General features: G+C 39.3%; 1 protein-coding gene across 1 annotated transcript in view; it reads left to right on the top strand.

Annotated features, from left to right (window-relative positions):
* VPS13D (vacuolar protein sorting 13 homolog D) overlaps positions 1 to 17384 on the top strand; it is a 185819-nt gene extending 168435 nt beyond the window's left edge. The window contains exons 68-70 of the mRNA XM_044995998.1: positions 8272 to 8403; positions 15260 to 15500; positions 16682 to 17384. Of these exons, the coding sequence (XP_044851933.1) occupies positions 8272 to 8403; positions 15260 to 15500; positions 16682 to 16813 (505 nt within the window). The 3' untranslated portion in view covers positions 16814 to 17384. The remainder of the gene's footprint in view (positions 1 to 8271; positions 8404 to 15259; positions 15501 to 16681) is intronic.
* The last annotated feature ends 648 nt before the right edge of the window (positions 17385 to 18032 follow it).

Here is an 18032-nt window from a genome sequence, read left to right on the forward strand (position 1 = left end):
CCGATTGGAATACTCGGCGGAGATCCAGGGCTTCGGCAGCACTTCGGCGGCAGGGGGGTCCGCTCCGTGTCTTCTGCGGCACCGAAGGACCCCTCGCCGCCAAAATGCTGCCAAAGATCCCCGGAGCAGACCCCCCGCTGCCGAAATGCCATCGAAGACCCCCGGAGCGGGGCCCAATTCGGGGGAATTGGCGTAAAGCCAACCCTGGTGCTCAGACCACTGTGTAGTGTGCCTCTAATCACTGCATATTTTAAGAGAAAAGTTGCAATAGTCTTCCTCCTCTTATCCTCAGAGATTCTGCCTCCTCTGTTTTTTAAACACAGTAAAACATCTTTAGAAAAAGTACTTAATATGTTACGTGAACCAAACTCTTTCCACAGTTAAGTAGATCAACAAATTTAGTGTTCTCTTTCTTCAAAATACCAGCAGTGATTGAATTGTTTCATGGACAGATTACCTGCCAAATTTCCTTTGTTTAAACTGATGTTGTTTCATAATTATTTAAAGGGAAAAAAGAATTGTTCCCAGGCTGAAACTTTTCATGCCAAGTTACAGCCTGGAGCAGACTTCTTACAGATGAATTTTATACAAATGTGGAAAACAGGATTTACAATGGAAACATTGACAGGGCTTTAACTCTACCAGCACCAGTAAGTTACTGTTTTAATAGGGTACGGTGACTAGGCTGTTAAATTGGAAACCTGAAACACCTTTCTTAACACTGACATTGGTGACAGTTGCTTGCAGTTGTGTTTTGGCAGCAAGGAATAGATCTGGCTGAGGAAATTTATTACTGGTGGGAGCGTTGAAGAACTTGATGGCTTCAAAGAGATGTGTTTTTCGGTGTTTGTCTCTGATTTATGTAGGACTGTTTGTCAGATGGAAGGGAGCCAGGGTCTTGTTCTAGGTGTTGAGGGGAAGGGTTTGGTAATAGGGAGGATGGGTAGGGCTGAATAGGTTTAGTGGTATGTCCATTCCTAACTTTCTGTAACTTGGAGAGCAATTTATCTAGATGAGTTTATGGCTAACTGCCCCTATGTGCTGGGTTTGGTGGTGTGCCATCCTCTTCTGACTGTGGATCAAATTCTGCATACAGCAGCATGTTCCAAGTCCTAGAGTGTCTCAGATCATGTTTGGGATTTGGAGGGCTCCAAGCTGCATTACGTACTATTGCGTGCACAATTCCATCAAGGGCCTGGCAGGTAAGGCACAAGTAGAGCCCAGCACAGAGGTATCTGAGCTTCAAGCCGCTTTATGATGAAGAGAAAGAGAAAGTGTGTCTGGAAATCTGACTGGTAAGATTGAAAACAAGATAATCTGCCTCTTATCTTATCCCTTTCCGATATAAATTGGTGGAGGCAACCTCCCAAAACAGAAACAATCCTAGCGAATTTAATCTTCACACGGCTGCTACTCTGAAACATATAGTCTTTGTAAGCAACCATATTGGTTTATCCATTTATCTGTTGAGCTAACTGATTTTCACCTTAACGATTTTAATGCATTCATTTGAGAATTGCAGTGAAGTCCTCTGGAAATGTGCAAAACTGATATGTCCTCCAAGAGGAACTGTTGTCTTGAAAAGAAGATTTGTCTTCTTGCAAAGGACTTGATGCAATAGCATCTTAAGTACTGTACACGGTGCTTAAATATGCAGAATTTGTGTCATTGCAGACACTAAGTCACAAATGTTAAGATCAGTGAAACTAGTAATCTGAGAACATTTTTTGGATCTCTTTAAATCCTGCAAATAAACTTAGTTCCTGGGTTGTTCACTGAAATCCTTTAAAACAAACAAACTATTGAACAGATCAAGATATTTCTGTATACCAAGGAAAAGCTTATGATCTGTTGATTTAAAAATGTGTTTAACTGCTTTTAAATGGGACAATACGTGACAAGAGTGGCGGCTTTCTTACCAGGAAGACAGTTTTAGAAAATCTCACGAGCTTTTGTTTCTTAGCAAGACCACAATTTACAATGCAGTGTTCTGTTTCCTTCTTACAATGGAAAGAGATTGGGATTTGATTTTCTTACAACTACTATGATACTTTGAATAACAACTCTTGATTGGGTGATGAGGAAATGGAAAGGTGCAACCCATTAGATATGCTGTAAACCAAGCTATGCTGTTTATCACCAAGTTCTTAAATAGCCCTCCGGAGTGAGATATGTGAGTGCCTTGCTACAGTCACTGATCTATTTGCTCACTAAACCCTTTTTTAAAAAGTGAAGCCATTTTGGCTGACTCACAAAAACAATGCAGATTGTATAGCAGAAGACAACCAGTTAACACAGCTACAATAATACAAGCCTTACGGTTTTTAAACATGCGTAGAACAAATTGAAATAAGAATCTCAAGTGTCGTGCTTTGTCTGAACAGTGAAGCACTGTACTGTGTGCCTCAACCTTCTGACACCATTCACAATCTCTTTGTGTCTCCATTGAGCAGCGCTCTTTCCTGCTGTGACTAGTAGACATAAGGGCATTTCTCTCTTGTATTGCCTTTGTGTGCTTATTAAAAAAGAATCAGCAAATCTGTTGAGTGCATGTTTAATGTAACACAGATGTGGGCACACCACTGTTCATTCTGCTCTATAGATTTTCAGTTTTTTGTATTTCATCATTGGTGCTTTTTATTTACGGAACGTAACTTGAGACAGCAGAACAAATTGTAGATTTAAAAAAAACCCAACTCAAGTAGTGAGGAATGTTTTTAGCTGTCCAGACCAAGCAAACTAGTTTGCCCAGGGCTGATGGACTAAGACAGTCAACACAATTGGTGTTAATATTAGTGGCACTTAATTAAAAGGCAGCTGACCTTCTTATCACCAAGAGGAGAATTACCTTTTATCACCAGGTTGAACATCTTAGCACCAAAAAAGCAATGAGGAACAGTAAATAAATCAGCTTAGTAGACACACTGTACTCCTAATTTCTTCCAGACTAACTCATAAATTGCCAAGAGTCTTTCAGAAACACATTGCAATGCCTAGCAGTTTTCTTCTGTTTCTCCGACCTGCTCCTAGGCCAGCTATTGGAAGCCAGCACTCTCTGATGTCCTGATTTCTGCAGAATAGTTATGATTAGAAGGCCCTATTCTTTCCACTTCCCATAGCATTCTCACATGCTACCTTTCAGATGCCTCCAAACGCTGTGCTGCAGAAGAGGAGTTGACAAAATATGAGTAAAAATGACACGATCGAGTGTTGCTGGAAGAATATTTTATATTGAAAATTATTGGACACTTTGTTGCTCATTCCAGGGCAGGTGGATTAATGATCCATTATTCATTTCACTTTCCTGAATGCATAATGGAACAGTCTTTCATTGAAAAGTTAATTATTGACCTGTAACTTAAGTTTAAACCTTTTGTTAAGAGTAAGCCCAGTCACTCCTTAAATCTGTCACTACATAAGCATTTCTGAATCACTTGTCGCTTCAGTCTCTAGGTGCTACAGAAAGATTTAAGAGCCAGTGAGGGCTGCCAAGAAACAATAATTTCTCTGTTGTTCTGCTCTTTTAAATGTGGGATATTCAGGCACCCTGCTTTTTCTTTGCGGAGTGTGTGTGACAGAGAGGTGGGACAAACAGCAAGATGGAAAGATAGTGAGGGTGGGACTCTGCTTCCTATTGTGGAAGTATGTTCTATAGCCTTCAAACATTTTGCATTTTCATTAAGAAAAACACACATTTTATTTAGTATTGCATTGTAATTGTAGAAATTGGTAGTGATTTGCACATCTCTCTCACAGACTTCATCCACAGAACTAGAAGTACTTAACAATTAAGCCAACTATACCCCTATGAAGTTTTATTATTTCTGTTCTACCTATGGGAAAACTGAGGGACAGAAGTTAAGTGACATGGCCAAGATCACAGAGTCAGTAGCAGAGGTGGGAATAGAACCCAGGATTCCTAGACTTCTGTTCTAACCACTTGATGACAGTTCTTCCCCTTTCACTTCCTTCTACATTGTCTTAACTGTCCACATATGAGACACTTTTGAAATTCTCCACCCTCTCATACTAGGCTTTTTAAGTAATTCTTCAGTAAATTAAAATCTTTGTTTAAGCAGTTTAGGTTGTGAATTCAATATGATCATTTAATACTCAGGCTACTCCAACTCAGACAGATGCTATTGATGAAAAATTACTGTTTGCTTCAAACATTTTATTTCACTCCTCTTAGTTTTCTGTAAATTTATATAAATAAATACGTGGTCAGACCTGCAGTAAATATCTTGTGCCGTGCAGCCCTAAATCCTCACAGACCATTTCTGATTGAAATGTGCATATTAATATCATTTTTAGTGGAGATCTATATGAACTTAAACTGGCAAAAAGGTTTTTTCTATAGGTTCAGGGTGAAATAAAGGTCGTCACTCTGTCATATACTACTTTTCAAATTCAGAAGAACATAAGAACGGCCCTACTGGATCAGACCCAGGGTCCATCTAGCCCAGTGTCCTCTCTTCCGACAGTGGCCAGTGCCAGGTGCCCCAGAGGAAATGAACAGAACAGGGAATCATCAAGTGATCCATCCCCTGTCATTAATTCCCAGTTTCTGGCAAACAGAGGGATGGTTGGAATAATTAGCTCTTATATAGCATTTACATCTTAAAAATGCTCTACAATCAGCCCTCTGAAAGTTATGTAAGATAAGTATGTACAGGTAGAAGTATCGCGTGTTCTCAGATGGGGAAACTAAGGCCTGGTCTACACGGGGGGCAGGGAGGAATCAATCTAAGATATGCAACTTCAGCTACGAGAATAGCGTAGCTGAAGTCGCTGTATCTTAGATTGAATTTAAATTACTTACTTCGTATCCTCGCAGCGCGTCACAGCTCCCCCCGTCGACTTTGCTTCTGCCTCTCATCGAGCTGGAGTTCAGCAGTCAACGGGAGAGCGATCGGGGATCAATTTATCGCGTCTACACTACATGTGAAAAATCGATCCCTGATAGATCGATCGCTGCCCGCCAATCTGGCAGGTAGTGTAGACGTCCCTAAGACATGGAAGAGTGTCTACAGTGTGCTTGGTCCAAGATCACACAGTGAGTTTGTGGCAGAGCCAAGATTAAATCTTAGGTGTTGTCTCCTAGGTCCCTACTCAGTCCACTTGGTGATACTGCTTCTTAGTTTTTTTTATCTAGACAAGTGATTTTTCATTCGCCAAAATCAAAAGCTGTGTGGCAACATGGCAGGAGAGGCTGAAAAATCAAATGTTGTTGGTAGAGGGTATGTCTACACTAGAAACGCTACAGCAGCACAATGGCAGCAGTTCAGTGTAGACTTCTGCCTGGTCTACACTAAAAAGTTAGGTTGACCTAGCTACATCACTCAAGGGTGTGAAAAATCCTCTCCGCTGAGCAGTGTAGTTACACTGATCAACCCCCCCCCCCCCAATATAGACAGTGCTAGGCGATGGAAGAATTCTCCTGTCAACCTAGCAACCAAACTCTTAGGGAGGTAGATTACCTTCGCTAACAGGAGAACTCCCCCCATCAGTGTTGGTCGTGTCTCTACACTGAAGTGCTACAGCAATGCAGCTGTACCGTTTCAAGTGTAGACCAAGCCCTTACGACAGCAATGGAAGAATTCTTCTCTCAACCTAGTGCTGTCTGCTTAGTGCTGTCTGGCTTAGGTTGGCTTAACTACTTCTTTTAGGGCTGTGGATTCTTTTTTTGATCTGAATTTTTGCAGTTGTAAGTCCCTGGAAGGATGAGAGAGGTTGCACAAACTTGGGAATCAGATAAAATAAGAAGACAATAACCAGTTTGTACCTGTTTTGTAATCTTGAATCCCTTCTTTCATATTCAGCAATTCATTTTGTTTTGTAAAGTTGTGAAAACTGCTGTAAGTGTGTGGCTGCAGGGTGGACGAGTTGGGCCTTTAAAGCTGTCGAGAACGTAGTGCATGGAGAGAAGGAAGGTTCACCAGTAAAATGTTCTGAGAAACGATGGATATGTCGTAATTTCTGCTTTAACCTTTTATTTATTTAAGTTCTTTGGTTACAAACTAGCCTTCTTCACAGTATATTCCAGCTGCCTGGAAATAGGAGCATGCAAGAATTTTGATAAATGGATTAAAGTGCTGTCCAGTTTTACTTCTAAATACCTGTCTATCCCTTATGAAATGCTGTTTTATTACTTTACACCTTTGTAATTCATCCCTGCACCACCTCCAACAGCTGCACAAGCGGAGATATTTTATTTTTTTCTCCAGTGCAAGAAAGACCACTGCTGGGCAATAGTTATCTACAGGTTTCTAAACCACATACAGCTCAGCAGTTCCTAGGTAAATTAGATAGATATAGCAATGTTTTTAGGCAGCTACTAATAACAAAACTGTGGAAATGTCAGCTAGCTGTAGAGGCAACACTGGAAATTTTTAAGAATGATGGTTGTGGTTACATTACACATTTGAGGCATTTCAGGTTGCCATTTTGTATACTAATTCAGATGTTAGATTAGTACAGGGGTAGGCAACCTATGGCACGGGTGCCGAAGGCGGCACGCAAGCTGATTTTCAGTGGCACTCACACTGCCTGGGTCCAGACCACTGGTCCGGGGGGCTCTGCATTTTAATTTAATTTTAAATGAAGCTTCTTAAACATTTTTAAAACCTTATTTACTTACATAACTAAGCTATTGTTGTATGTTATTATAGACTTATAGAAAGAGACCTTCTAAAAATGTTAAAATGTATTACTGGCACGCGAAACCTTAAATGAGAGTGAATAAATGAAGACTCGGCACACCACTTCTGAAAGGTTGCCGACCCCTGGAATAGTACATCCTACAAATCTGACATCTATCCTCTCTTTATTTATCTTATTCCTGCATTTCAGGTGTAAACTTAAATGAATAGATCAGAGGTAAAAATATATAAACAAAGCCTTCTAAAAGAGCCAATGGCATTTATGATAGTAGCCTGTTCTCTGCTTTCCAAGGGATTGGGAAAGGGAGGTTTCCATTTCTTTCTTCCACTGAGCCAGCTGCATGATACCACGCCACAGAGGCTATAAGAAAATAAAGCCCCAGGAAACAGCAATAGTCAAAGTGCTTAAAGTGACTTTAGTCACAATAAGTGACTCAATAAGTAAACAGTTATGGCAAATAAATCCGTGACTCAAGTTAAAGGCAGCACATGAGGGACATATAGAAGGTGACTTTTACTAGTAGCTGTAGCCAAGAAGAGTAGAGGCGGTAAAAATATAGTTTGCCATGATTAGAGTTAGTAGGCAGGGATGCCAAAAACTCAGAGGAAAGCAGAGTTGAAAAGTGTGTTTGTGTATGTGTATATAGGGATAGGGTTGATGAAAAGAAAAAGCACTAAAGAAGTAACAAGACTCCAGAGAAAACATCTGCAACAAGCAAAACGTAGAGGGCAAGGACTCTTGTGTGCTGTTGCCAAGCAGCTTAAGAAGTAAACTAATTGTTATGTGAGATTTTCCCCCTCGTTAGATCAAAAGGACAACAGCAGTTCATTCTGCAGTGTCTGTAGAGAACATTAAGAGGGGAAGTAGGGTTCAATAATCAAAAATATTGCATTCAGCTATAAGTACCCTCTTGAAAAATTAATAGTACTAACTTGAAAGAGAGATCTCAACAGCAGGCAGGAATCTCAAAGTGCTGGGATTGGGACGAGGCAAAGACTGAGGCAGGGGTGGGTATCCTGCAGCACAATTCTGCACATGTTGGTAGTGTCCCAAGTTTTAAAAGCATTCAGGATTTTTTTTAAAGTAAAGATACACTATAGTGCTGATGCAGATACCAGTGGGTAGAGCATTAACATGTGCAGAGTACTTGTGGGTATGTTACTTTTCAGCCTATTGCCATCTTGTCCATCAACATGCAGCCTTCTCCAACAAATACAATAACTGTCTGGATACACCACCTATGGATTCCTGTTTCTGGAAAAAGGGGTTAAAAACCTTTATGTATTAATACATCTTTTTATTAAAAATTTGCAGGCCATTGTGCTTCACAGTGCTTTTCCACATCAATTTCACCTGCTTTCTTTTCAATTTCAGACCAGATTTCAATGGAAAATAGCAAAAAAGAAGCATAAAGATCTGTGTCAACTTGCGAGACCCCCAGATAAAATATTATTGTATTTCTATGAAGCAGATACCAACAGAGATCTAAAAACTTAATGGCTTTTTCATGCCAAACCTTGCTTATAATATGACTTCTTATATTGAGTAAAGTTTCCAAGGGAAACTTAAAAGTCGCATTAAATCAGTTAATGTGTGTTTTGTATGTAGGACGCAGGCAGAGAGAGTGAGGAAGCCACGCTGTTGTAGAGGCCCTCAAGGACTATTGCCCCGGTATTCAGAAAGCCAGGCAGAAGGACAGGAGCAGCTATTCAAGCTGACAGACAACATCCAAGATGAGTTGTAAGTATTAACCCAGCAACTGCTGTGTTGCAAGATAATGATTGTGATAGCCACTAAAAGCTTTTCTTATCCATGTCATCTCTTTCTCTTGTTTTTGATGTACTGGAGGATATTTTTGGTGCTTGAGAACTTCCATCATCCCCTCCCTTCCAAGTGTGTTCACAGGTTTTACAAATATAATTTGATTTAGCCTCACAAAACCCTTATAAGTTAGCTCATTGTCATCATCTCTGATTCACAGATAAGAAAAATTGAGGCAATAAGATATTAAGTAATTAGTCCAAGGTGTGTCTCACAGGCTATTGCAGAGCCAAGATTAGAACCCATGTCTCTTGATGCCCAGTCTGAATTACATGGTCAGTCTCTCTCCCCACATTTACGAAAGAAGGAATCTGAGCAGTTAGGTTTCTAAATGATGTAGCAGTCTTCTTTAACTGCATGTTATCAGTCTCATTACTCTCATTTTGCTTGGAAAGAATAAAACAGTAACATTTTCCAAGAAGGCGAGGTTACAGAGAAATTATATCACCTGACATCTAGCCTTGTGCCTCAGTGGATCTAATTTGGTGGCACCATGACTTTCCCTGCCCTCTCCATTTTTGCATTCTCCCTACTACTATTCAAGTTGGTGGTCTAAGAGATTTGACAGCTGCTCTCCAGCAGCTGTGCGCACACCAGGGTTTTCTTGTCGGTTGTGCACTAGTGATCACTTTGTCTCTCGTGGGAAGTTCTGTTGTTTCAGTGGCTCTGAAACACACACGGAGTGCGTGGACAGATTTTTCACTGTCGGGCCATAATCTGGCTTCTGCTGGGGGAAAATTGAGATAGATTTAGATTTTCCAAATAAGACTTGGATGAGTAAGGGGGACTGGGGGGGGGCCGCACTTGCTACTAAATGAGTAAGTACATTAGTGAAATTAACAAAAATGTCTAACACAATTTCAGCTGTTGTATTGTTCATTCACTGTGACTTTCACCAACAGGAATATCACTCAACAAGAAAATGGTATCTCTTGTCATGGAAAACCAGAACAAAATTGTGCCTCTGACTTTTATTCTAGTGTTGTAATTAAAAACAGATTTAAAGACCTGATTATTTGCATATTTTCCTTCGAAGTTTAATCCATAAAAGGAGGGGGGTATAATACCTTGCTCTACTGTTCTAACTAAATGTTTCCACATTTTTTTCCAGTTAGGCTCACTGTTTCACTTCTGGAAAATATTGTGTAATTACTTCCTGATGTACTTAAAGCCCCACAAATTCTCCAGAGATCTGGTTGCTTCTACTTTGTTCTACTGGATCATGTTTCATTTAATTTTTCATTTTCTTTTATTAATTTGATTTTTTTAAATCACAGAAATGTAGGAAGATAGAAAAAAAACAAAACTAATGTCTTAGTGTTCAGCTCTTCTGTCGAAACTTTAAGCACAGAGGAGAGGATGTATGTTGTTGGCAAAAGAAAAATGAGTAATGATGTGTGACTCAAACTTAGAATGAAATGTAAGGTTTAACTACCAATTTGCTAAAATGTCAGTGCTTCACTAGGAAATCACTGCCCTGGGTTTTCATACCTCTGTTCCTCAAAATACATCCCTGACACCTTGTAGAAAAGTCTATAAAGATTAAATCTGGCCTGTTCTAAAAAGCATCATAGAAATTAATCGTCCGATTTTCTAAAGTGCTGGGCCTGAGAACATCAGTGAACTCAAGGGAGCGCCTTATGCTGAGCACATCTGAAGATCGGGGCTTAAATATTCAGTAACCTAGAGTAAGAAAAAATAATTTCCTTTTATTGTCTGTTTGCTTTAGTTTAGACAATAATCTTGCCATTTGGTGGGATTTTTTTCCCTCTTTAAAATAATTTGATTTATGGAATGTGACTTTAATTGATCAAGAGAAAAATGAAGTAAATCCATGTCAGTCAGAATATGGTATTAGCATTCTGTGTAATTGTGTAGCTTTCTTTATATAGTAGAAACAATGATATAATAGTTTCTCATTGGATGGGCCGCATTTTAACAGAGGTTGTCTCATGATTATCTCCCCATGCCTTTGCGATTACACAGACCACCTCCTTTCCCATCTGAAATTTCATAACTTCCCTGTGGCAATTTCTTACATAGAATAATAATAGTATGATTTTTTGTGTTTATTAGCTTCTTTTAATGCAGTTTAGCAGCTGGGAACAAGGAAAACCAGAACCATTTGGCTAGTAAATTCTGTGTGGACCACCATTGGTCTATGAACCACATTTTGGAAATGTCTGACTGAAGCCAGAACACCTCACAGTGCCTCAGTTTGCCTATCTCTAAAATGGGTATAAAACACAGTGCCTGATTTGTCACAGTGGTGTGTTGTGAGGAGAAATTAGTATTCTGCCAGTCTCTAGTATCAATTTAAAATTAAAATTCCCATCACACTCCTCAGAAAATTATGTAACAACTCTACTGTCTTAGCTGTGATGTCTTCTTAAAAATGATATATGGTAAAGATTTAAACATCTAAGGCTGTGAGAGCTACTGCTGTTGAACAGTATAGGCCCACGAGCGTAATCTGCTGGCGGACCGTGAGACAGTTTGTTTACATTGACCATCCGCAGGCACCCACCACTGGTATAGTAGTATAGCAGATAAATGAAAATTGGGATTGTTAACTAGAAATTGTAAGTTAAACAAGCAACATATAATTGGGAACAGCAACATATAACTTAATTGTTTGTTCATTTTATTTCATAACTGAATTGAGAGGCACTAGAACAAGGGAGCTGGTTGAATTTAAAAAAAAAAAAAGTTTGTCAGACAAAGAGTGTTGGGAATACAGTGGCCTGTGTATATATTACATAGAACTAAAACAAGATGGATTTAATGTGACAATCTTTTATTAATCAGACTAACTTCAAAGGTCTTTACCTATCTGCTAAATGGCACGCCTGTAGTCTAAAGAGTAGAATAGATACATATGATGATTAATGCACTTAGTGTTTGAAACATTAACAGCTTTTAAATCATAAAAAAAAAAAAAAAAAAACCCTAAAGACAAGGTGTGGTGACACTTCTCCTTAATCATATCATCTGGGTTTACAATGACAAGAGGCTCTATGAATTGTCATGACTAGGAGACACAAAGGCATGAGTGTGCAATACAGAAGAACCCTCCTGGAGTAAGCTAGTAATAGAAAGGATTTGTTGAAGATTATTGGCATGATTCTTTCAGTCAGAAACCAATAGTGGTGGTATTTGTGTTTGGAGCCCTAGCCATTTTATTGAGGGGCGAGGAGAAATCTGATTAACTGACCCTGCTGGATGTTTTGGTATTAAAATCTTCTTTGATAACCAGTGGTTCAGTCAGATATAGATTGGTATATTGTGCAAAATGCTTCTCAAATGGTGGAGCTGATGAAAGTTTCTCAGCCAATGACTAAAGCTGATTAGTAACTGGATTTTCTGTTCCATGAAAGATTTTGAAATTTTGAAATGTTTTTCACTTCATAGTAGGGGAAAAAAAATTCTCAAAATTTTTTCCGGAACAGCTGCCTGACTCCTTGGACACCAGGAGGGCATTGCTGGGGGAGCAGCCAGGCTGGGAATCAGCCACCTGGCTGTCTGTGGCAGCTAAGGAGCCAGAGTTTGCCCAGCAGCCTATCCCAGAGCCAGGGACCATGGAAGCCCTGGGAGCTCGGGCTGCCAGCAAGCTTGAGTGCCAAGGACTTCCAGGCTCTTAGCTCCTTGTCAGTCCAAGTTGACAAGGAACTGGGAGTTCTGGTTCCCCAGCAGGCTGCTGAGGTACCAGCAACCAGGTTTCAAAACCTGAGTAGCAGGCGGGGTTCCATGAGAAACTTGTCTGGTTTCTACTGGAATGTCATCAAAATCGACATGTTCCTGCAGAACGCTTCAATTCCAGTGAATTGGCATTTTCCGTACAAAAATTTCCACCCAGTTCTACCGATAACATTTATCAGAAATTCAGGAACTCCTTCCACTGGCTGTGCCCTACAACCCCTTTGGTATTTCTCTCCTTACACTGAACAATCTGTAAAAGAAAAACTTCCAAGAATATGTGACAGTGAGTTTCTCTGCATCTTCCTGCCGCTGCCAGTAATGGCAAGAGGTGCTTATTTGCTGGATACTGTCCTGCAATGAATTGAGACCTGGTTAAAAGACAGGGAACAAAGGGTAGGAATAAATGGTGAATTTTCAGAATGGAGAGGGGTAACTAGTGGTGTTCCCCAGTGGCCAGTCCTAGGACCAATCCTATTCAACTTATTCCTAAATGATCTGGAGAAAGGGGTAAACAGTGAGGTAGCAAAGTTTGCAGACGATAGTAAACTGCTTAAGATAGTTAAGACCAAAGCAGACTGTGAAGAACTTCAAAAAGATCTCACAAAACTAAGTGATTGATTGGGCAACAAAATGGCAAATGAAATTTAATGTGGATAAATGTAAAGTAACACACATTGGAAAAAATAACTCCAACTATACATACAATATGATGGTAGATAATTTAGCTACAACTAATCAGGAAAGAGCTCTGAGTCATCGTGGATAGTTCTCTGAAGAGGTCCACGCAGTGTGCAGCAGCAGTCAGAAAAGCAAACAGGATGTTAGGAATCATTCAAAAAGGGATAGAGAATAAGACAGGGAATATCTTATTGCCCTTATATAAATCCATGGTACGCCCACATCTTGAATACTGCATACAGATGAGGTCTCCTTGTCTCAAAAAAGATGTACTGGCATTAGAAAAGGTTCAGAGAAGGGCAACGAAAATTATTAGGGGTTTGGAATGGATCCCATATGAGGAGAGATTAAAGAGGCTAGGACTTTTTAGCTTGGAAAAGAGAAGACTAAGGGGGGATAGGATAGAGGTATATAAAATCATGAATGGTGTGGAGAAAGTGAATAAGGAGAAGTTATTTACTTGTTCCCATAATATAAGAACTAGGGGACACCAAATGAAATTAACGGGCAGCAGGTTTAAAACAAATAAAAGGAAGAAGTTCTTCACACAGCGCACAGTCAACCTGTGGAACTCCTTGCCTGAGGAGGTTGTGAAGGCTAGGACTAGAACAGAATTTAAAAGAGAACTAGATAAAATTGTGGATGTTAAGTCCATTAATGGCTACTAGCCAGGATGGGTAAGGAATGGTGTTCCTAGCCTCTGTTTGTCAGAGGGTGGAGATGGATGGCAGGAGAGAGATCACTTGATCATTACCTGTTAGTTTCACTCCCTCTGGGGCACCTGGCATTGGCCACTGTCGGCAGACAGGATACGGGTCTGGATAGACCTTTAGTATGGCCGTTCTTATGTTCTTATCTGCTCATCTTTGAGACATCACATCAGCAGGCTTATGCTGTGGTTGTCACATGTTGGCGCACACAGTGTGGATCTGCAGAAACAGTGCCTGCAGAGAACACTTAGTTGGTAAGGAGAATAGGACAGGTAACAGAAAGTTGTCAGTTTCATTTGAATAGCAACATCATCTCTGAAAAATTGCAATAGGCCTCTCAAGCTGTAACCATTTGGAAGAGGGAGATTTAAAAATAAGGGAGTGAGAATGTTAATTGTTGCTATGCACAATAAGTTTAAAACTGCCTAATAATTGATCTAAGGGAGTAGAATCTCCTTCCTGCAGGCATGTTTCATACACTAGTGAATTACCGACAGTGCAGGAATAACACTAAAAATTCCGTTTAGCACTCTCATTTAATAGTGTGAATAGAGAAACGCAATACATATTTAAATTTGTAAAATATCCCATTAGTGTTCAGGCTTGTTTGGTGACTCAAAATGTTGTGTATATATAAAATATTTCACTTTTGAATTGTCATTGTTTTTACATTGATCTTTCCAGACAGTATAATTCTCTAAATCTCCTTCATTCCCCCTATACTCCCTCCCATATTCATCACTCAGACTAACTAATCTCTCTGGGAAACCCTCCTGCTTGCTGCTTAACCTTTCACCCCCAATGTTAAACAGCTAATTTCTCTTCTCTAGCTACTGGTCAGGCAGCAGGTTAACATTGTTTTTGTTTTTTTGTTTGTTTTTTTTGAAGAAAGGAAAGTGAAGCACTATAGTTTGTAATGTATCATGAGAGACAGTCGTGCGGTTTCATTAATACATTCCAACACACCTTTCATCAGAGTAGATTTACAAACAGTTTCAATTTAAAGAATTTGTCAGCAATAAAATTGGCTTTAAACAAACAAACCACCACCTCTCTATGCTGGGGAAATTTCTTGTGTGGTTTGACTCAGTCGAACCCCACATTGAACGATATTTATTAACAGAATGCTCCCAGCCACCTATGTCATGGGGTGATTGCATCTCTACCCTTTCGTCTCTTCTCTGATTCCTTTCCTATTGACATAAATATAAAAAAAATCACACCCCTAACCGACAAAGTGACGGCAATAAAACTTGGAATGCTATGTGCTCACCCAGTCTCACTGCCTGGCTTTCTTATCCTTCTGTTCCCTATCACTTCTAACTCTGCTTTCTTTGGTTTTTGAGTGAGACTGTCGTATACCTGATATTTTGTTTGATCTAGAGTTAATGCTGTAACTCTGCCTATTTTGTAGCCCTCGTCTCCAAAGCTAGAAAGACTACAAAACAGGCACTTTAATATTAATATTACGCTTATTGTGCCAGGGTGACCCTTTGGGGCATGTTTCTTTTTGATGAACTAATAAAAAACATTTGAATCCTAAGGTCACAGCACTATCTCTGCTGCGGTTCATTTTCTTGGTAGGTTTTCAGAGGTCACCCAGGGAGTAGCAAGTACAAGAACAGAATAGTCTCCCTCCCAGCTCAGTGAGGTAAAACAACACTGACTTATCTTTCTGGTTTTTGCAGTTTCATAGCCGTGGAGAACACAGACAGCTATTGTGTTCTTATTTCATCCAAAGCTGTTTATTTCCTGAAGAGTGGGGATTATGTAGACAGAGAGGCCATCTTCTTGGAAGTCAAATACGATCATCTCTACCACTGCCTCATTTCAAAGGACCACGGGAAGGTCTATGTACAGCTGACAAAGAAAGCTGGGAATACAAGTAGCGGTGTAGCAATACCAGGCCCATCACAACAGAAACCGATGGTGAGGACCCAACACTTACTCTTCTGTCCATATTACGTTTTTTTGCTTTCTATATTGCAATAGTCAAATACTTTGTCATCATTGGTATATCATCTTCTATGCCATGGAATTATGAAACGTCATTCAACCGTCAGTGAAAGTAGACACTGACGTCTCTTTTTTTTTTTTTATGTTGTTTCTGTGAGGGATACCTGGGTGCAGAAGTGATCGTGGTAGTTTTGCTCTTTAAGATCAAGGCAAATCCAGCAGCTCCCTGAATAAGAGAAGGTATCACTGACAGATATGGAGACTGTTCCGCTTCCTGAGGACAAGAAATCCAATCAGAATGATAGGCGAGGCATTGCCCAGAATGATATTACTAGGGGCGGAATCTAATTTAAAAAAAAAAACAAAAACCAATTCAGAAGCCTGACCCAGAATTCCTTTGTTTAATGGAATATCCATCAGGCTGTTTTACAGTGTCTGCTCTTCCTCACCTTGTAGTAGCAAAATATTCTCTCCAATCTCATGATATTTATTCCATGTGTATAGTAAAAATTAATCTTTGTAATGTAGACAGATCAAAAATAGCAGAACTCGCAGTTCTAATCTAACTAGAGTTTGTACATTTACTGATGTAAGTATTACGGTAGCACCTAGAGAGGTGAGCAGAGATCAGTGCCCCGTAAGAGATTGACCCTGCCCCAAAGCACTTACATTCTAAATAGAAAAGAGACAGTAAAGATAGGAGGGGTAAAATGACTGGCCCCAAAGTACTTGTACGGCCCATCTCTCTCCCTCCAGTGCAAATAGCATACCTAATGTCTCTAGTTAGCTGTCTCTTTGAGCCAAGTTCCATGTAAATAATTAAAATACTGTTGATCAGAGTATCTCAAACCCTTTTACAAACATTAATTCACTCAACTTCAACACTGAGCTAGGTAAGGACATCTCTACTTTAGAGATAAGGAAAATGATGAGTAAGTGGTTCACCTGGCAACAGAAACGGAGTCCCAGTTTCTAGTTTAACACTAGATAGGACTACCTCTTAAAGTAACCAGCCTGGTCATTGCAGTTAGATGACCGATTTGATAACTGCAGATAGTTACTTTAAGTGGATTTTTTTTTATCTTCACAGGGGTAATAAAATTTCTCACTACTTTAAACACTGCTGTATGTATAATAAACTTTTATTTGTGCAGGTCCATGTGAAGTCTGAAGTTTTAGCAGTAAAGTTATCTCAAGAAATAAACTATGCAAAGAGCCTTTATTATGAGCAACAACTTATGCTAAAACTCAGTGAAAACCAAGAAGAATTGGAGCTGGACTCCTGAAACCATCCAACTTACTGCCAGACCGAATTTCCCTAACACCATCACAAGTACTAATCCAGGGGATAAGGGTATTCTTTCTCCAAAATTAAAATGAAAGAACAAAAATTGATTGGTGGAAAGTATATTCTGTAATTGGAGAACACAGTGCACTGGAAACAAATGAATGCAATTAGAGTATGTGCTGTATGGAATTATTTAGTTTATGAAAGAACAATTTTTTTATAGTGTTTATTAAATAAGATGTTTGAAATGTTATGGGGGAAGTTCCGTATTTTGATAACATGTATATATGTACAACTGTGTTTGATGTAAATAAGGAAGTACAAAATAGTTTGTGGGTCTGTATAAAGGTCTGTTTACTGTAAAAAAACAAAAAACATTTAAGAAAAGTTCTATTGAGTCATATTGCACTAATTGAAACTGTACATTCTCTCTAGAAAGCTATTCTTAAGAGTTAAGGAATGTAGCTGTAATATAAAGACATTCATTTGTCTTCTGTGGAATTGTAGAAAGTGGAGTGGTTAAAGAATCTTATCATAAGGGTGCACTTTTTTTTTTTTTTGAATTTCAGGACCCTTCTGCTCTGCCAGAAGTTCACTTCATTTTTTACACCAGATTCATAATGCTTTTGTGAATCTGTTTACTGGAATAGAGTGATGGGGCTTACTGATTCACGTAGTTTAACGGCACTCTTCAGTATTAAAAACATTTTGCAAAATGATTGCTTAGTTTTCAGAAAAATAACCACACCCTGTTCAAAGCTGTATTGTAGACAGATATAATCCAGTTGCCGGGGACATTGGCAAGATATTTTAAAAGGACAAAACTTGAAATCTTAATTTTCGGGTTTCACACACGCTTCCTCCACCACCCTTTGATTTAATAAGTGTGATTTAATAAGTTTGTTTATTATTGTAGGGTTGCTGATAAGTGTTAGGCTGCTGGCACAGATTTGGGTTGATTTGAAAAATCACTGCATCATTTGTTTGGGAATCTTAAAAAATGCACCTCCTAATTAAACTTTTTGAATAAATACAGTATTGAGAGACAGAGGTACCTTACATCAAATATTGGACTCATTAACCTTGACAGTGTTCCCTTACCAAAAGCAGAGTGTGATCTCATAGACATAGACTTGGAGGAAAGATGGTGGCTTGTCCCGTAACTCAAAGAAACTAGGAAAATTGACTTTATCTGTAATGGAGTTAAGTCTTATTTT

Source organism: Mauremys mutica, chromosome 21 (assembly GCF_020497125.1).
Source record: "Mauremys mutica isolate MM-2020 ecotype Southern chromosome 21, ASM2049712v1, whole genome shotgun sequence".
NCBI lineage: Eukaryota > Metazoa > Chordata > Testudines > Geoemydidae > Mauremys > Mauremys mutica.